General features: G+C 57.8%; 3 protein-coding genes across 4 annotated transcripts; all 3 read left to right on the top strand.

Annotated features, from left to right (window-relative positions):
- Window positions 1-32: 32 nt before the first annotated feature.
- On the top strand, window positions 33-3375 carry DPH2 (diphthamide biosynthesis 2). Its single transcript, XM_014867481.3, has 6 exons — window positions 33-403; window positions 619-731; window positions 986-1209; window positions 1409-2092; window positions 2181-2357; window positions 2439-3375. The coding sequence occupies exons 1-6, from the start codon at window positions 257-259 to the stop codon at window positions 2561-2563; spliced, it is 1470 nt and encodes a 489-aa protein (XP_014722967.3). The 5' UTR covers window positions 33-256; the 3' UTR covers window positions 2564-3375.
- Window positions 3376-4950: 1575 nt separating this feature from the next.
- On the top strand, window positions 4951-8368 carry ATP6V0B (ATPase H+ transporting V0 subunit b). Its single transcript, XM_014867485.3, has 8 exons — window positions 4951-5165; window positions 5885-5933; window positions 6179-6262; window positions 6389-6466; window positions 6670-6739; window positions 6873-6924; window positions 7142-7332; window positions 8061-8368. The coding sequence occupies exons 1-8, from the start codon at window positions 5099-5101 to the stop codon at window positions 8085-8087; spliced, it is 618 nt and encodes a 205-aa protein (XP_014722971.1). The 5' UTR covers window positions 4951-5098; the 3' UTR covers window positions 8088-8368.
- A 1106-nt stretch (window positions 8369-9474) lies between these two features.
- Window positions 9475-19061, top strand: B4GALT2 (beta-1,4-galactosyltransferase 2). 2 transcript variants are annotated; one of them, XM_044770618.2, is made up of 8 exons: window positions 9551-9663; window positions 11036-11074; window positions 11188-11546; window positions 11741-11976; window positions 14810-15000; window positions 15195-15317; window positions 15431-15535; window positions 18205-19061. In XM_044770618.2, exons 2-8 carry the CDS (start codon window positions 11055-11057, stop codon window positions 18341-18343), a joined length of 1173 nt encoding a protein of 390 aa, XP_044626553.1. In that variant the 5' UTR covers window positions 9551-9663; window positions 11036-11054; the 3' UTR covers window positions 18344-19061. The 2 variants fall into 2 exon arrangements, with proteins under 2 accessions (XP_044626554.1, XP_044626553.1); XM_044770619.2 differs by lacking the exon at window positions 11036-11074 and having other exon boundaries at window positions 9475-9663.
- The last annotated feature ends 208 nt before the right edge of the window (window positions 19062-19269 follow it).

Below are 19269 nucleotides of genomic sequence, written 5' to 3'. Positions count from 1 at the left end.
GTTTTAAGATTGGTAAGATTGCTGTCAGCCCCGCCTCAGGAACCCGGAAGTAATCTCCCCCTAGGCCCCTGTGTAGCGGAGAAACGTGAGTTTGGAGCGGCGGAGGGCTGGTCTGTGGCTGCGAACGGACTGTGACTCTCCAGTCGCCTGCCCCCACCGCGTGCCTCTGGCCCATTGAGGGCCGCCTTTCAGGACTTGGGGGCTGAAGCTGACCGAGGGAAGTCGCCGCTGCATCCCGCCTCCCAAGCTGTGCCTCATGGAGTCTACGTTCAGCAGCCCCGCGGAGGCGGCGCTGCAGCGGGAGGCGGGCGCCGCGGGGCTACTCACTCCTCTCGCGGACCTGGATCGAGTGTACGAACTGGAGAGAATCGTTGGATTTGTCCGCGACCTGGGGTGTCAACGGGTGAGGACAAGTTAGGGAGGGGTGGCTCACCTCTCTGGGGATGGGTCACTCGGAGGATCGGGATCTTGGGGAAGTTTTATGAGGATAGGGTTGGGGGGAGGTGCTCCTCTCGGTCGAGGGGCTTTAAGGTTAGGTGGGGACTCCCGGAAAGTTTTCTTTGGAGAGGCCCTCGGTGGAGGAGAGACTGTTTCTGACTCCATAGTTTATGCTTACAGGTGGCCTTGCAGTTCCCTGACCAGCTGTTGGGAGATGCTAGGGCCGTGGCTACACGACTGGAGGAGACCACGGGATCGAAGATGTTCATTCTGGGGGACACAGCCTATGGCAGGTGTGAACTTGAGCTTAAGGATTGAAGGTGGGGTAAGCCTAGGGATCCAGGGTTCACGGTGTTTCCCCTCTATGACAGTGTCTGCTTTCAATGGCTGTTTCTCCTCAGTGATGATGACTCCTCTCCTGATAACTAGCTCCCCTCAATGACAGTGTCTTCTCTTCATTATTTTTTTCAGTGACCACATTTCCCATTGATGACAGCAACTCTTCTCCTGATGAGAACCTGTCTCACTAATGATCTCTCTCCTGCAGCTGCTGTGTGGATGTGCTGGGTGCTGAGCAAGCTGGAGCTCAGGCCCTTGTACATTTTGGCCCTGCCTGCTTAAGCCCTCCAGCCCGCCCATTGCCCGTGGCCTTCGTCTTTGGTCAACGTTCTGTGGCCTTGGAGCTCTGCGCAAAGGCCTTTGAGGCCCAGAACCCAGACCCCACAGCGCCTGTGGTGCTGCTGAGTGAACCAGCCTGCGCCCATGCCCTGGGTGAGAGGTTTTGCCTGTGCATGCAGGACGGCTGGGCCACCTACTTTGTGCCTTAATTTCCCCATTTCACTCCACTCCCATAGAGCTCTCAATGTAGACTTGACGCCAGCCTTTGCTTTTGGGTCACATTTAGTCTCCTGGGGATGAGGGTGCTCCAGGTTTGCCAGGCCCCAACCCTAACACTACCTCCTTCTTCCAGAGGCCTTGGCCACTCTCCTGCGCCCGAGGTACCTGGACCTGCTTGTCTCCAGCCCGGCTCTTCCCCTGCCAGTGGGTTCCCTCAAACCAGATTCTGAGCCCCTGGAGCGTTTTGGGCGCCGCTTCCCCCTGGCTCCAGGAAGGTGTCTAGAAGAGTATGGTGCCTTCTATGTAGGGGGCCATGAGGCCCTCCCTGATCCTGACCTCTGCCCAGACCTGAGCCGGCTGCTCTTGGGCTGGGCACCAGGGCGGCCCTTTTTCTCTTGCTGCCCAGACACAGGCTGGACTCAGGATGAAGGTGCCCAAGCTGGGCGGCTAAGAGCACGTAGACGCTATCTGGTAGAGAGGGCCAGAGATGCCCGTGTGGTGGGGCTGCTGGCGGGCACATTAGGTGTGGCCCGACACCGTGAGGCACTGGCACACTTGCGGAACCTGACTCAAGCTGCCGGCAAACGTAGCTATGTGTTGGCCCTGGGGCGGCCCACACCTGCCAAGCTTGCCAACTTCCCTGAGGTGGACGTCTTTGTGCTGTTGGCCTGTCCTCTGGGTGCCCTAGCCCCGCAGCCTTCTGGCGGCTTCTTCCGGCCTGTATTGGCACCATGTGAGCTGGAGGCTGCCTGCAACCCCGCCTGGCCACCTCCAGGCCTGGCTCCCCACCTCACACATTATGCGGACTTACTGCCTGGTGAGTGGTGGGGCCCTGCCTGATCTGGAAACACTCGGGGCATGGAGTTGTGGGGCCAGGATGGATCCTCTATCTCCTCCCATTCCAGGCTCTCCTTTCCATGTGCCCCTCCCGCCACCTGACTCGGAGCTGTGGGACACCCCAGATGTGTCACTCATTACTGGGGAACTCCGACCCCCACCTGCATGGAAGCCATCAAATGATCCTGGATGCTTGGCCCTGACACTGCGACCCCAGCTGGAGCTGGTGGAGAGCAGCCCTGCCGGTCAGTATGACAAGCCTCCACTCTCAGCTGAACTCTTCCCCCAGGTTCAGGCCACTCACCCTCAGTCCTCTCCCTCTGCAGCTTCGTTCCTTAGTTCCCGGAGCTGGCAGGGGCTGCAACCTTGCCTGGGTCAGACGCCGGTGACAGGAGCTGTGAGTGGAAGACGAGGGATTGCCATCGCCTACGAGGATGAGGGAAGCAGCTGATGGCATGTGGGGCCAGAGACACAGGTGGACGTAAGAATCACTGCTAGGCCTTAAGTGCTCCCTGCACCGACCTCACCCTCCACCAGGATCACTGAGGGAGCCTGGAAAGAGGGAGGGCAGGTAGCTCCTCACTGAGGACAGGATCCAGCCCTGTCCATCCTGCCACGGCCACAAGGCTTAGCACATATTGGTAGTAAATGCCTGTTGTTTGACTGATGGGGGGAATGGCTTTGGGTCTTCCCTGAAGCTTTCTGGGAGCAGCGTAGGACCTCTTGCCAATCCCAGTTCCTGCTATGCACTTGAGGGTCTGCCCTTGTCAAAGGCATGTGCTGGATGGTCTAGACCAGGGTTTCTCAACCTTGGCACTGTTGACATTTTGGGCTCGATAATTCTTTGTTGCAAGGGGTTGTCCTGTGCATTGTAGGATGTTTAGCATCATCTCTGGCTTCTGCTCACTAGATTCCAGTAGCTTACCCCTCTTCAATAGTGATAACCAAAAATGTTTACAGACATTGACAAATGTCCCCTGTGGGGGCAGAACTGCTCCTAGTTGAGAACCGCTGGTCTACCCCTCTGCCATCCAGTACAGTAGCCATCAGACGTATGTGGCTATTTGAATTAATTAAGATTAACAACTCAGTTTCTTAGTCATACCACATTTCAGTGCTCAGATAGCCACATGAGAGGACAGCGCAGCAAGAGGACATTTCCATTGTTGCAGAAAGCTCTGTTGGACAGTGCTGGTCTACACTGAGTCCTGTTTGTTTCTCAGGGAGATCATAGAAACTTGAATAAACCAGATACTTTTTCTCCTTCTGTTTCCTTTTGTTCATCAAATACTGCGGGTTGTGCCCCAGCCCTGCGGGTGGAGATCTAAATTGTATTTGATTGGATTCCTGTCCTCAGCAGTGTAGTTTGGAAGAGAGACGGTTAAATCGGCCATTACCACATGGTGAAACAATACTCTCTGTTAGGAGGGAAGTCCCCAGGGGCAGCTGCAGGCCAGAAGAGGCTTCCCGGAGGGGGTGATCTCTCAGAGAAAATAATAATTATCAGGAGAAAAGGACATTTGGGCAAAGGGTACACCATGCTTAAACACAGGCATGACCAGTATGGTGGGTGCTTAAGCAAAGTGGAGTTGCTGAATCCTGAAGGTTCAGAAGAGTGAAGTGAAGTGAGTCGCGTCTTCATTCCCCACATTTGCTGAAAATCTGGGCATCTTGGCATTGTCCAGCGTGTTGAAGAAGCGGGAGAACAGGGAGATGTGGTCCCTGCCATCCCGGAGTGCCCAGTCTACTGATAGAGGCAGATCTATACACCGGCCATAGTGACCCGGACAAGGTGGGCACGGGCACCATCGTGTATTATACAGATATGTGTTGAGCACCCACTGTGTGCCAGGCGCTGAAAGTACAGCAGTGAGCTCAACAGAAATTCTTTCAGGTGCTTACATTCCCGTGGTGGGGGGAGGTGGACAAGCAGAACACCTCATAAGCCAAATGGTGATAAGTGCATGCCGTGGAGAAATATAAAGCTGGGCAGGAATGTAAGGGAGAGGGCATGGCGATATTAAACAGGATGGTCAGGGAAGGCCTCTTCAGGAAGGTGAGCAAAGTCTGAAAGGAAGGTCCGGAGGGAGCCACACGGATAATTAGGAGAAGCAGAGGGAACAAGTGCAAGGGCAGGGAAGTAGGGGTATGGCAGGTATGTTCAAGGAACAGCCAGGAGGCCAGTGCAGCCAGAAGAGACAGTGGGAGAGTAATAGGAGATGAAGTCGGGTAAGGCCCATGGGCAGCCGCATTAGCAGAGGCCTAGTAGGCCACTGTAAGGACTATGGCTTTTATTCCGAGTTAAATGGGGGCCACTGAGGCATTTTAAAGAGTGACTTCTTAAGGATCACCAGGGCGGCGGGGGAGCCCAGAGCATGCGCACCGCCCTGCCTCTGGGTTGGGGAAGGTTTCCTGAAAGAATGATTTCTGAGGACCAGCAGTTGTTAGCCGGGCAATGGGGTGAATACGAAGCCTCTCGCGTCACGCCTAGGAAACGGTATGAGCAAAGTGAGGAAGACAGTAGCCCACCTCACGGAACTGGGTAGGACCGTAAGGGAGGAGGCCCGTGGGATCAGCCCTGGGTTGGAGGCCAAGCTAGGGAGGCCCGCGAGCAGGCTCGGGTGGGAAGCAGGGCTGGTGGGCCGAGGCACGGCGGAGTGTCGGGGCTGGGAGGGAGCAGGCTCGGAGGGACGCGAGAGGGACCGGCCAGACGTCGAGGGAGTTTGTAAGGGCACCTGAGCCGCTCGCGAGGCGCGAGACTACAACCCCCATGACCCTCAGCGCGTGCAGTTCCGGTGTCTTCAGGTTCTACACGGGCAGCGACGCGGCGCAGGGCCCGGCGTGGGGTCACGTGGTGCTGGCTCGTCACGTGGGCGAGTCAGGTGACGCTGCGGGGCGGGCGGACAGTCTGCGGGGCGGAGGGTGGACGCGGGGACGCGGTTTTAGCTCTGGCCCCTCCGACCTGCGCCCCGCCGCCGTTGCCGCCATGACGGGCCTAGCGCTGCTCTACTCCGGGGTCTTCGTGGCTTTCTGGGCCTGCATGCTCGTCGTGGGTGAGGCCGGGTCCTGCGGGCGGGGCCGGCGTCCGGGCCCAGCTGGAGCCCCGCGGGGAACGTGGGGTCCCGGGAGTCCTGCGCCCCAGCGTGGGCTCTTGACCCAGGGACCCGGGACTTGCCTCACGGCCGTCGGGGCCTCTGACCGCGACCGAGGAGGCCCAGATTTCCAGTTGCTAGACGAGGGGCGCGGGCGGGGCTTGTTGGGGGCCGCGAGAGCAGCCCTGGTCCCTTTCTGTCACTATCGCCCCCCTCCCCCGTCTCACTGCTGTCGTCCCTCACTTGCTCCTGAGCGGCCTGCTTGGGTCACGAGCCGGCTGCTCCAGTTCCTCTTTCCCCGGTCGCTTAGGCCTCTCCCCCACCGCAGCTTGTTGGGTAAACAGCGGCTTGGACTGGGCTGGCGGGATCTGGTGGGACCAGGCCAGAGCTCTTGCTTCCTCCTTTTCTCCGGGGTATTCAGGCCTGCCGGTGGCTGCCCGTGGAGGGTCTTGGTCTGGCAAGTGATGTCACTGAGGGAGTGGCAGAAAACGGAGGCCTGAGCAGAGGAATCTGTATGCACAGCTGCGCTTTCCCGTGGGAGCCAGCCTGAAGACTCTCTTGACTTAGGTGTAGGCAGGCCTTTCGGGAGGTGGCTCATCAGCTGGGCAGCAACTTCTTGTCTAAGTTGGGGAGCTTCCCTCTGGAGAGCAGCCCCTAACCCCTTTTTCTCACTATTGCAGGAATCTGCTACACCATCTTTGACCTGGGCTTCCGCTTTGATGTGGCATGGTAAGGGAGGGCAGGGAGAGGACTCCCCTAGGAGCCTTTTCTCTGCAGCCTTCCCTCTTCTCTGATCTGAGCTCCTACCCCACCCCAGCCCAAGCTGCCACGGGTGGGAGATATGAAGTGTTTTGTCTCAGCATGCAAGACTGGGGTTGGCGTTGGAGGAGGGCAGGGAGGGGAGGGAGGGGAGGGGGATTTTGTGCTCAGGTCTACGCCAGGGCTGAATTGCTTTTCTCCTTGTCTCGCACCAGGTTTCTGACGGAGACTTCCCCCTTCATGTGGTCAAACCTGGGCATTGGCCTAGCTATCTCACTGTCTGTGGTTGGGGCAGCATGGTGAGTCTTGGGGTGGTGGGAGTGGGTGGGGCTGAGTCATAACAGGTGGTGTCATTGGGTCCTTAATCATCCTGGGGGCAGTGACAAGCTTGGGCTCTGCTCATGGGTTTCTTATCCTTCCACCAGGGGCATCTATATTACTGGCTCTTCCATCATTGGGGGAGGGGTGAAGGCCCCCAGGATCAAGACCAAGAATCTGGTCAGGTAAGTGTAGGACCTTTGGAAGTTTGTCAGAATCAGCTGCATTTGGAGCTGCCTGTGTGACCTAACATGCTGCTCCTGACCAACCTCCTAATGTGGGATGTCAGTGGGAGAAAGGTGGGTGGGGACTCTCTGGGGAGGAAGGCTGGTTTCTTTCTCATCTCTTTCTCCTCTTCACCTCTTATGTCTACCACTACCATTACCAGCATCATCTTCTGTGAGGCTGTGGCCATCTACGGCATCATCATGGCAATTGTTATTAGCAACATGGCTGAGGTACGGAGGACCAGGGTGGAGTGGGCATCCATTCCAGTGAGTTCTATACATTGTTTAGTGATGGCGGGGGAGGGAGAGGAGGAGGAGGAGTGGCGTAGGGAGTGGTTTCTGATTACTTCTCTGCCTCCCTCAGCCTTTCAGTGCCACTGACCCCCAGGCCATTGGCCATCGAAACTACCATGCAGGTAGGTAGATGTGTGAAGGCAAAAAGCTGGGGCTTCACACCTGCTTCCCTCTTCCCACACCCTAAGTTAGACTCTTCATTTTGATTTTCTCTCACCTACTCTGGCTTGTTGTGCAGAGTCAGAGTGGTGATTGGCCCCTAATTAGTCTATGTTGGGCCCTTGTCCTCATCTCCCCTTGTGCCTGGCTTGACCTCAGTACTCCCTTTCCGTTCCCCAGGCTACTCCATGTTTGGGGCTGGCCTCACAGTGGGCCTGTCAAACCTCTTCTGTGGAGTCTGTGTGGGCATCGTGGGCAGTGGAGCCGCCCTGGCCGACGCGCAGAACCCCAGCCTCTTTGTAAAGATTCTCATCGTGGAGATCTTTGGCAGCGCCATCGGTCTCTTTGGGGTCATCGTTGCAATCCTTCAGGTGCTGAATCCTCTTGGGGAGCCTCTGTCCTTGTCCCCAGTTCACCCTTATCCTCCTTCCAGAGGTGCTGCAGTGTTCCCTTCTCCACCTGTAACTGTAGAGCTGCTAGCAGCTTCCGCCACCTCATTCCCATCTTCTGGTTTTCCCCTTTTGAAGCTTTCCGTTTATTTTTGTCTCCAGTCTGGTATCACTGATAACTGTCCTGTTTTTTTGTCTGTTGCTTTGTGTTTATATATGTTCCATTTAGTCTCTCTTTCTTTGTTTTGTCTGTTGTTTTGTCTCTTTGTTTGTAGTCTAGACCGGGTTGGGATCTTCTGTGTCTCTATCAGTCTGTCTTGGTGTGTTTGTGTTTCTCAGGGCTTGTGTGCGTTTGTGCTGTTGGTAGGACAGCATATTTCAATTGTGTGTCTCTTATCCGTCGGTCAGTGTGTGAGTATGGCTAAGGATCAGCCTAAGGGTCTGAGTGTGACTGTGGGTGCCTGACTGGGTTGACCCTTGGTGACTGGTACTGTCTATACGTCACTTCTCTCCATCTGTCCCACAGCCTCAGTCAGTGGTCGTCTGACTGTTCCTCTTGATCTGTGTTTAGCATGCCCATCCTGGTCCAGTCATCCGTCTGTTGGTCTGTCTATCCCACCATGGGTTTGCTAGGTCTGATCTTCTGTCATTTGTCACTGTCTTATCTATTTCTCTGTCCCTGCCTGATTTCCCCTGTTCTTCTTTTGCAGACTTCCAGAGTGAAGATGGGTGACTAGATGACCTGTGCAGGCGGGGCCGTGCCCCCCTCTTATTTATTGGTGGTTTTCCCGGGACAGCTGGAGCTGTGCCCCTTAGCCTTTCAGGGGCTTGGTGTTCAGGGCCCTCCCTGCACTCACTCCTTTCTGCCTGTTGACTTGGAGGCGCTGCCTGGCTGGATCCTCAGTGTGGGGAGTGGGCCACTGATGACTGCGTGTGCAGCTGTGCACTCGTGTCCCCCCTCCACCCCCAACCCGTCTTCCCAGTGTTTGTGAAATAAACGTGGTATTTGTCTGGGTCATTGCTGCCTCTGTTGCCCTCCTTCATCACCTCCTTTCACAGAAGAAGCGTAAACAGGCCTATAGGCTTCAACTTCATGCCAGCCTCTTGCTGACTTTCTGACTCATAAGCACTGTCTCTGCTCCTGACAGAGCTGGCTCCTGGGTGGGGAGGTAAGAGTGCTGGGCTGAGGACTCTAGTCCTGAGTATCTTTAATGAAGGGCACTAGGGAGTCTGGGGATATGGGCCCAGGTGCAAACAGCCAAAGGGTGGGAGGGAGAGGTCTTCCTAGGCCGGTGTCCTCAGGGCTCCGTGTGCTAAGCCCAAGTTGGCCACATCTACTTAACTGTCTCTACCCTCAGGCATCCATCACCCCTTGTCCCTGTGGGACTTGGAGCCCATTCATTTGCCTTTGTCTGCCCATTTCAGCACCATCCCCTCCCAGTAACTGATTTGATCCCAGGGCCCTCCTTCCACTGTCCATTCTCTTACCTGACCTCATATTATCCTAGAAACCCCTGCCACACACTTCTGTCCACACCTTTACAGGGTCCTGCCCAATTCAGGGTCCCCTGCGCTGACTGGCTGCCCCTTAATCATGCTCCCATTAATGAACTGACAAATCTCTAACCTCCCTGTCCCAGGCGGTGTAACTTCCAGGCCTCCTTCTGTGGCTGAGTTCGCGCTCCAATCCTGACCCCACTCCTCTCTCATGGGTTTGACCACCCACACCCTCTGGTCGCACCTGGAACCCAATCCCTTGGATGAGCCTGACCGATTTCCTCCGCCCCTCCCTGGTCCCGTGCCACCTCCGTGCCCTCGCTCCGCCGCGCTTGGCAGCCGAGAGGGGCGGGCGTCGGCGGCGCGCGGCGGGTGCGGGCGCGCTGGAGGCGGGGACCGCGGGGGCGCGCGCGCGCGCGCGCCGGCAGGGCCAGCCCCTCCGAGGCGCCGTAGCGCGGGAGGGAGGCGGCGGCGCGGAGGTCCGCCGGGCCGTGGCTCCGTGGGTCTGCCCGGCCGCCCGGCCCCGCCCTGCCCCCCGGGGCGGCTCCGCTACATGGCCCGTGGCGGCGGCGGGAGGCGGCCCGGGGGCCGCTGACCGGGCGGCGGGAGGCGGTGGGGCCGGGCCATGGGGCACCGAGCCGTCCGCAGCCGCCGGAGCCGGGAACCCAGCCCGAGCCGGATCGGCGCCCCCTGCAGAGCCCCGAGCACCGGATGAGAGGGGGGCGCGCGCAGCCCCAGCCCAGGGCCCCGAGATTCCAGACCTGGGCCCGCGAGAGGCGCCCCGAGCGCGGCCCCGAGATCCCCGCCCAGGACCCGGTGAGAGGCGCTGGCCGTCGGACCCTGGCCTGGCGTTACCCCACCCCACCCCCATCTCTCGGCTCCCCCAGGGCTCCTTGGTCCGCCCCCAGCCAGCCTCCCTTATTGTCCTCGCTCGCCCCGGCCTCGTGGCGCGGGGAGGCGCTCCGCTCACGTTTCCCCTTTGCCTCGGCCCCCGTCCCGCATCCACTCCCCCAGTCCCTGCCCCCCCCTCCCCCGGCTCCACACCCACCCGGTCTTTGCTGCCTCCCGCGTCCCTGGTGCCACGTGTTCAGGCCGCTCTGCCTGCCAGCCCCGCCCAGACGCACCTCACAGCCTGACCGTCAGCCTGACCCAGAACCCCTGCCCGGAGGGAGGGGTGGGAATGTTTGCACGTGGGTCCAAGCTGCCCGGGAGCCTGTATGAATGGCTGTGTATGTCCAGGAGCAGCGGCTTTGTTTGTGAGTGTGTGATTCTGTGCATTACTGTTACTGTCGCCCGGGTGTGTCTGTGACTCTATATGTAGTTCTGTGTGTCTGAGAGTGTGACAATAGCTGGGACCCAGGGTGTCTGTGTGGTCGTGTGATACTATGTATCTTTGAGTGAGACCCACCCTGCTCCCTGAAGCACTGCTGGAAGTGCTTCCAGAAATGTTGCTGCTCTGTTGGAACCACAGCTGGAGCGGGGGCCCAGGCAAGACCCTTTGCTGCCATGCTAAGTGCTGCGCGGGTCTCCAGGGCCTAAGGGTTCCCACCTCTGGGAATCAGAACCAGCAGTGCTGGGCAAGTCCAGAGAGTTCATTCTAGTCCTTATGGTCTTAGGGGAGCGGTGTCCCCTGTCCCACCCTGTATTTTGACGTCTTGCTCTAAAGAGAAGGGATCCCATAAATATCTTGTCCATATTGGGCCACCTGGATGTTGGGGGCCACTTGTCAGCCTGGTCCCTGCTGTCTTGGCCTGTTTGTCATTGAGATCTGTCTGACCAAACCACTGCTCTGTATGCTCCAGGGAGGACTAAATGAAGTCATGAATACAGAGTGCTCTTGCATGATAGGTACCCGTAAATGGTCTCTGTTCTGCAGACCACAAGTCCTGGGTTGAAGATGCTGCCCTGTGGAGTGTCTGTTCTCTGGGGCACAGGTACACATGTGGGTCTGTAGGTAAACATGTTTCCATGTTTAGGTATAAACCAGTGTGATTAGAGGTCACATGTCCGTGTTCCTGGGAATACCTGGGGGCATGTACCTGAGTGTGAGGGTGCTTGAGGCTCTGTGCGTGTCTGTGTGTGTGTGTGTGACGACAAGAAATGTAAGCATATGTGGCTTAGTACTCAGGTGTGTAAAGATATTTGAGTAGTGAGTTGCCAGGGACTGTGTCTGTGTGTCTATTTGCAGGTAGAATGTGAGTCCATGAATGTCACAAAGTGTGAGCAGGTAAGTGTGAGGATGTGGGTCCATGAGTGTGAGCACTGGGCAGGAGGTGGGTGGGTAGCCTTGCCCATCCGGCCCTGACCTGCTGGGTCTCTTTCTCTCCTACCCCTGCTCAGGCCAGCAGCCGGATGCCCGGGCCCACTGGGCGGGCCGGCGGCCGCCTGCGGGATGAGCAGACTGCTGGGGCGGACGCTGGAGCGCGTCTGCAAGGCTGTGCTCCTTCTCTGTCTGCTGCACTTCCTCGTGGCCGTCATCCTCTACTTTGACGTCTACGCCCAGCACCTGGCCTTCTTCAGCCGCTTCAGTGCCCGCGGCCCTGCCCGAGCCCTCCACCCAGCTGCCAGCAGCACTACCAACTGCTCTCGGCCCAACGCCACTGCCCCCAGCTCCAGGCTCCCTGAGGCCTCCAGTGCCAGGCCCGGCCCCATGGCTCCCGTCCTTCCACCCTGTCCTGACTCGCCGCCGCCTGGTCTTGGTGAGCCTGCAGGGCAGGGCCTGTCTCTAGGGGTGGGCAGAGGGCCTTACCAGTTTGACTGGGGGAATGGAGTCTTGACCTGTGGGGGTGCCAGGGCTATTCCTGGGGTTCCCTTGCCCAATTCCCGGCTGAGGGAGAGGGCTGGTGTCCCTGGATTTGACAAAGGCCTGACTCCTGCACCACTCTGCTTACAGTGGGCCGGCTGCTGATTGAGTTCACCACCCCCATGCCGCTGGAGCGGGTGCAGAGGGAGAACCCAGGCGTGCTCTTGGGTGGCCGCTACACACCGCCCGACTGCACCCCAGCCCAGACCGTGGCAGTCATCATCCCCTTTCGACACCGGGAGCACCACCTACGCTACTGGCTCCACTATCTGCACCCTATCCTGAGGCGACAGCGCCTGCGCTACGGCATCTATGTCATCAATCAGGTGCGTTGCCTGTGGCCCCCAGGCTGGACACTAGCCACCAGGGAACCCATGAGCTGCTGTGGGTGTGGGGGCCTTTGTGCCTGTTGGTGCACACGTGAGGTTGGGGGCATTTGTCTCTGGTTGTGGGGCTATGTGAATGTACGAGCAGGGGTACACGTATGTCAGTGTGTGCATAGGAAGGTTTGCGTGTGTGAAGGAGAGTAGGCATGTGTGGGTGTTGGCATGCACACTGGCAGGTGTGTGCGTAGCCTCAGTGGGGACGAGCCCCATTGTTTACACTTGACAGGCCCCCCACAAGGTGGTGGAGGCCTAGGGTATGCTGGCTGTGAGGAGACGTTGCGGGCCTCCGGGAGAGGGAGAGTTCGACCCTGAAGGAGGGATGAAGCCTACCTTGGGTCCAGGTGCCTCACAGCTGAGGCCCAGGAGCTCAGCTCATGCTCTGAGTAGGGCTGGCTATTGGGGCCTGGAGAGGATCTGACCCAGGCCCTCCTTCCGACAGAGAGCTCCCAGGCTGGGACATGGATCCCTGTAGACTCCAGGACAATGACACAAAGCTGGATTTGGAGCAAGGGGCCTGGAGTGGGAGCACAGAGGGACCTGATCCGGCCTGGAGTTGGGAAGCGATAGTTGAGATGGGTCTTGAGGGAGGAACAGGCATCAGCTGGCAGAAGGACTGGAGGAGGCAGGGCCCAGTGAGAGGGCCAAGTAACATGTACGTTGGCTTATTGGAAAGATTGCTCTGACCGCATGTGGTGATTGGGATGGAAGAGGCAGACTAGAGGCAGGGTGAGCGGTTGGGAAGAGGCTGTGATGTCCAGGAAAGTAATGGTGAACATGCATTTGAGTCGGGCAGTAGCTGTGGGGATGAAGGGAGAGATGTGATAGAAAGTGGGGAGTAAGGAAAGGGAGACGCCAGGACACTTCGAGGTTCTTTGTCTTGGCTGTTTGCCAGATGGCTGGCTGTGCCCGTGCACGAGATGGGGACACAGGAGCTGGGCCCTGTCTGGGGGAGAGCGTGACTCTGAATTCCTTTTGCCTGTGACAAGGCTGAGCGCCTTGGGGAGGTATGGGAGGAATGTTCAGCGGGCCGTTGGACAGATGCGTCGACCCAGGAGTGAGGTCTGAGGTGGAGAGAGGGAGCTGCAAGCCACCAAAATGTAGATGGTCCCTAAAGCCCGCAAGCTCCCACCTGCCTAAGGAGCATGGGACCTGAGAGGAGAAAACCAGCATGTAAGGGACAGGGATCAGGGAGAAGGAGGGACCATCACAGAGGCTGTGAAGGTTGGCTAGTAAAGTTCGAGGGGACCCAGGAAAGCGTGGTGTCCCAGGAGCCTGGGACTAAGTGTCAAGAAGGAAGCACGCAGCCGCGTGAGCACTGCCGGGGGAGTAAGGAAGGATGTGGACCAAGAAGCGTCCAGTGGATTTAGCAACAAGGTGGGCCCAGCGAGAGCCGTTTCAGGGGCATGGTGGGGGCGGAAGCAGATTGCAGTGGGTTGAAGAAGGAATCAGATTTGACAAAAGGGAATAGCCAACCAGAGACAACTCTTTAAAAAAAACTTGCCGAGAAGGGAAGGCAAAAAGGTAGAGCCGTGGCTAGAGGGAGGTGGTTTTTTTTTTTCAGATGCAAGAGAAGTGAGCATGTTGATGAGCTGTGTGGGAGAAACCTAGGGCCCCTGACTGGTCAAAGAGGTTAGAAAGGAGTGCTGATGAGCAGGGAGAAAGTGGACAGTCTCCGCAAGGGCTGGCGGGAGAGAAGACACAGGGGAAGGAGGAAAGAGAGCAAGTGCGCTGGGCAGTTCAGGGTGCCTGGGGGCAGCTCCCACCCCTCAGGCCCAGGCGGAGAGGAGGGGCTCCTATTCCTCCTTGCCTTCCAGAAGGGCCCACTCGCACACCCCCACTCCAGGAGCCTCTGTGGCTCCAGCCTGGAGATTGTGAGTAGGGACAGTGGACGCCATGGAATCCTCCTTGCTCTGGCCCGAGTTCGGAGGTTGGGCCTGCATGGCCAGGATGCTGGCCTCAAGGGGACCTAACCCTGCAGCCCCATTTCTCAGGCAACCCCAGGCCACTGGGCCATGAGTGCCCGTGGACCCTGTGCTTGTCATTTTGTTGGGGAGATAAGTGAATCTGGCTGGGTCCTGTCCTCGTCTCAGAGGCCTAGGGAGGTGGATGTGGATGCAAATGAGCCAAGGGGACACATGCTGAGGCTCAGTGGCTCAGTCCCTGTGGTTTCTGCCTCTTAGACCCTGGTCATTTAGGGCATTCGTTGTTCATCTTACTTTGTGACTGCATGCTCAGTGGGGAGACTGTGTGCTCAGGGCTGCTCATCTCTAGGAGCCCCACTGGCACAAAGGACAGGGCCATGGGGTGTGTTTGAATGAATGAATGAATGAAATAAGAGCTCTAAGTCACAGTTTAAACAGACCTTGGCATAAGTGAGGTACACAGGAAGGAAGGAATAATTATACTGGGGCAGGAGGTTTGGTTAGAGAGGCCTTTCCCAACATGAGTTTGACAAACAGAGAAAGAGAGCATTCCAGGCAGGGGGAACCGCCAACACTGAGGCCTCAAGGCAAGAAAGAGTCTAGCGTGTTCTTGGGCTGCTAGGAATGTAGTGTAGCTGGGCCTTGAGCTGTGAGGGCAGTGGCCAGAGAGGAGACTGGAGCCAAATTGTGAAAGGCCTTGGAAGGCCAGGTTCAGGGTAAGGAGCTGGACTTCATCCTGAGAGTCTGAGGGAACCACATGGAGCTGGGCAGGGAGTAGGCCCCCTGGGACTGCTCTGGATAGTGGTAAAGTCACAGGCCCAGAGCTGACCTGTCCCCTCCGCCAACTCCAGCATGGTGAGGACACCTTCAACCGGGCCAAGCTGCTCAACGTGGGCTTTCTAGAGGCACTGAAGGAGGACGCCACCTACGACTGCTTCATCTTCAGTGACGTGGACCTGGTCCCCATGGATGACCGCAATCTGTACCGCTGTGGCAACCAGCCGCGCCACTTTGCCATTGCCATGGACAAGTTCGGCTTCCGGTGCGGGTTCCCTTCTCAGCTGGACCCAGACCTCCACACCGCCACCATCCCCAACTCCCCCGCCAGACCCAGGCCCTCGCTCCCAGCCCAGGACGCCCTTGCTCCTGGCCCCTACACACACTCTGCCCGATCCCTGGCCCTCCGTCTGGAATCCCCTTGGACCCCTCACTGACGCCTGCCCTCCCGTGCCATAGGCTGCCCTATGCTGGCTACTTTGGAGGCGTGTCGGGCTTGAGCAAAGCCCAGTTCCTGAGAATCAACGGCTTCCCCAACGAGTACTGGGGCTGGGGTGGTGAGGATGACGACATCTTCAACCGGTGAGGAGAGATGGGTGGGAAGTAGACTGGGTGTGCGAGAGGGTGGGCGCAGACTGGGCGGGGCTTCTTGCCCTTCCTGGTGCCTGTTCCAGTCCATCTGTCCCCGTCCCCAGGATCTCCTTGACTGGGATGAAGATCTCGCGCCCAGACATCAGCATAGGCCGATACCGCATGATCAAGCACGACCGGGACAAGCATAACGAGCCCAACCCTCAGAGGTGACCCCCAGCACCCCTGACCCCAAGTGCCCCCACCCCTCACTCCCTAGAGGTGACTCCCCAGTGGCACTGATCCCCAGAGGTGACCCAAACACCCCTGACCCTTGACTCCTAGAGATGACTCCTGGTACCCCTGATCCCTGTTCCCAACCCACAGCTCAGCCTCCCCTCAGACATCTCTCACCCCTGGCCTGATCCCTGGCGGTGACTAAAATTTAAAGGCTCAAGTTGTCACTGAGTAGACTGCATTCCCACCGCGGCCCTCACAGACCTCACTTGTGCCAGAGTAGGTAGGACGAGAGCTGGCAGGCACTGGACACAGCTTCTGGGCCTGGGGACCCACCAAAGGTGGCCTGAGCGGTGTGGGGCGGGGAGTGGAAAGACACTGCTGAGCCTTCTGAGACTGGAGTAAGCGGCTCCGCCTCTGAGGATGCAGCAACACTCGGAGTCTGGTGCTGGCTGGAAGGGCCTGAAGGCTTATGGCGAGTTAGACAGGGCTTCCTGACGCTGCGCTGGGACTGTCTGGTGCCAAACCTTGCGGTGAGGAGGTCCAGAACAGTCATACCCAATCCCTGCTGGATATCCCACGTGAGGTTCGTTCTAGGGAGGGAGATAGGCAGTGCCAGCGCAAGGTGATCAGGGCAAGGTGCTGTCCTGGCAGAAGAGGGAGTGATGGTCGGGGGCTTCCTAGAGGAGGTGATGGTAAACTGGAGTTTGAAAAGAGTTATTCGTTCACCAAATGTTTGTCATTGCCTTGGGTACAGTGCTGTATTCACTAGCCTAATGGAGACCAGTTTTGATAAAAGGAATAGTATTTATAGGAATCTGGAACGTGAACGCGCACGGTATATGCCAAGAGTCTGAGAGTCTGGCATTACAGTCTCTGAAGGCTGGGGGTGACAGCAGAGGGGTCAGTGTTGGGTGTTGTAGGTCTCAAATCCCAGGTTGGGAGTTTCTCTCTTGTCCCAGGGGCGCTGGGGAGCCTGGAAGGGCTTTAAGCAGGGTGGGGCAGGATCAGATTTGGGTATGGAAGGATCACCCTTTGGGTTCAAAGAAGGTGAAGGGCTGGCAGAGCTGCTGGGTGGAGCAGGAGGGAAGCCGACCAGGCCTGAGGGTGTGTGCTGGGTGTGAGGCTGCTGTGGCCCCAGCTGGAGCAGTAGGGTTGTTCTGCTCTGGAGCCAGGGTGTGAGAGTGGGGGAGGTAGGTTGTAGCAGTGATGTAGGGGTGATGTTTGGCAGAAGCGTGAAGCTCCGGGCGTCCAGAGAGCTGATGAAAAAGCAGTTCAGATAAAAACCATGGGGAGCAGGGCAGGGTCTACGGACTAGGAGGAGGGGGCCTTCAGGGCGTCTGAAGGAAAGCGCTCAGTGTCGGTCAGGAGAGGAGTCTGAGCTGACCTCAGGAGGACTGGGAGGGTCAGAACAGGTGGGATGAGGGTGGGAGTGGAGCTCTTGGTCCTGTTTCAGAAATAGCAGGTCTAGATGCCATCATCAAGTAGTGATGTCTGCCTTGGGTGGGGAAGGGGCAAGAGAGCCAGACATTTCTGGCTTAAGGAACTCTGTGGTGGTGGTTCCATCCACCGTGTTGCTTTTGCCTCAAATCTAGGCATTATCCTGGCTGCTTCTTCCCCTCAGTCTGCATGTCCACACCATCAGCCATCATGTCAGTGCCACCCCCAGAGCATACCTGAGCCCCTTACTTTCCCTTTCCCACTCTGCCTAGTGTAGCCTCTGTCATCTTGCTTGAACACTGCAGTTACCTCTCGCTGGTTTCCCTGCTTTCCCCTTGCCCTCTGTAGTTCATGTCCCCTGTCCCGTTGCTTACTTGCTGACCCCGCCCCCACCCCAAACTGGACTAAAAGTCCTTCAGTGTCTTCTCACTCACAGAATAAAAAACCTGCTTCCTCTGGCTTACAGAGCCCTGCCCGTACATGCTCTAACCTCCAAGCTAATCTTACTCTGTTTTTCCCTTTGGCCCATTAGGCCCTAGCCACTCAGCTGTGCAGATTCTTATTGCCAGTTCAGGGTCAGCGTGTGCTATTACCTCTTCGTGGAATGCTCTTACCCCTGCTGTCAGCTTGATGTCACATCCTCACCCCTTCCAGGGCAGTCATCTTGGTCTCTCCCTCCTATCTCCCTGAGCACTCTGATGTGTTTCTTGTCTGTTACCTGTCCCCCCTAGTGGAATAGACTTGCCATGAGAGGAAGGAGCTTGCTGTCCTGTTCATGGCTGTGTCCCTGGTGCTTAGAACAGAGCTTGGCATATGGGACTGTTCAGTAAATAGATAGTGAAAGAGTGACTAAAGGATGAGGAACAGAGAAGATGGCACAGAGATGGTGGGTTTGGGGAGAAAGCGTGATGCATCTGATACAGGACACATTGCATTTGAGGTGCATATGGGATGCCCCATGTCTGGGTCTGAGGCTTAGAAGGAAGCTCTGAGATGAGAGAAAGATTTGTGAAGGTGTCAGAATTCCGGACTCAAGGGGGTGAGACCTCTGTTTTAAGGGAAGATGCAAAAGCAAAAGGGCTCCAGGCAGGTGGAGGGTAGAGGGGATGGCAAGGAGAACCAAGTCACCCCTGGAAGAAGCCAGGATGGCTTGAGCCTTGGCCCCAGGGATCCCATATGGGAGTTGGTTACCCTGATCTGGACCCACTTCCGTCCTATCTAGGTTTACCAAGATTCAAAACACAAAGCTGAGCATGAAGCGGGACGGCATTGCGTCAGTGCGGTACCGGGTTTTGGAGGTGTCTCGGCAGCCGCTCTTCACCAATATCACAGTGGACATTGGGCGGCCCCCTCGGGGCTGACACTAGTGGACAAAGGCTCCCAGTGCCAAGGATTGCCTGCCAGAGGACTGACTGACAGCCTGGCTGGCGGCTGCTCTTCGGGGAATTCGCCAGGACTGAGACTGTGGGCTTTGTTTTCTGAGGGTCTTCAGTAGGCCCCCCAGCTGCACCTGGAAGTTTCAGAACCTACTTTGGGGGGCTTCCGTCCTGGGCAGGCCCCTCAAGTGTGGCCCTCTCTGGGGTCAACCCTCCTTCCCCCCTCCCTCCCCAGCCCAATCCCCCTCACTGTCAGGGTCGGGCCAGCCCCTGCACTGCCTCGCCGAGTGGCCTGGGCTAGGTCACTCTACCTCTCTGTGCCTCAGTTTCCCCCCCTTGAGTCTCCTAGGGCCTGGAAGAGTGGGAGGTATGACTAGGGGGCAGTGTCACTTCCAGGGGGAATTCTCAGACCTGGGGATCCCCCATGCTCCCAGGGGAGGGGAAACCTTTTTCATTCAACATTGTAGGGGCAAACTCTGGGGCGCCCCCTGCTGAGGAGCAGCCCCAGGAGGGGACCAGAGGGGGTGCTGTGTCGCTGCCTGGGATCTTGGAGTTGGGCTTTGCATGGGGGGGCGAGTGTGGTTTGGATCAGTCTGGTTCCCGCCTCCCTGCCTCAGAGAGAAGGCAGTAGCCCCAGGGCCGGCTCGTGTTTGTACATTGCACAGAAACTTGTGTGGGTGCTTTAGTAAAAAACGTGAATGGAGCACTCCCTTTGTCTGTCTGGGGATGGGATCTGGGTCCCTGACCCAGACCCTGAGTGTGTTGTGGGAGGGCGCCTGGCCCAACCTATCGGTCTGGTCTGGATTGTCCTGGTTCCCCAGGCCTCTCCAGGTGCCGCCGTTCCTTAGGCTTCGTCCGCCCTAAGGGGAAAGACTTACTCTGCCGCTGCCTCCGGGCCAGAATAGGCAACG

The sequence above is a fragment of the Equus asinus genome, chromosome 5, assembly GCF_041296235.1.
Source record: "Equus asinus isolate D_3611 breed Donkey chromosome 5, EquAss-T2T_v2, whole genome shotgun sequence".
In the NCBI taxonomy this organism is placed as follows: Eukaryota; Metazoa; Chordata; class Mammalia; order Perissodactyla; family Equidae; genus Equus; species Equus asinus.
This window is presented reverse-complemented; position numbering and strand designations above follow the sequence as displayed.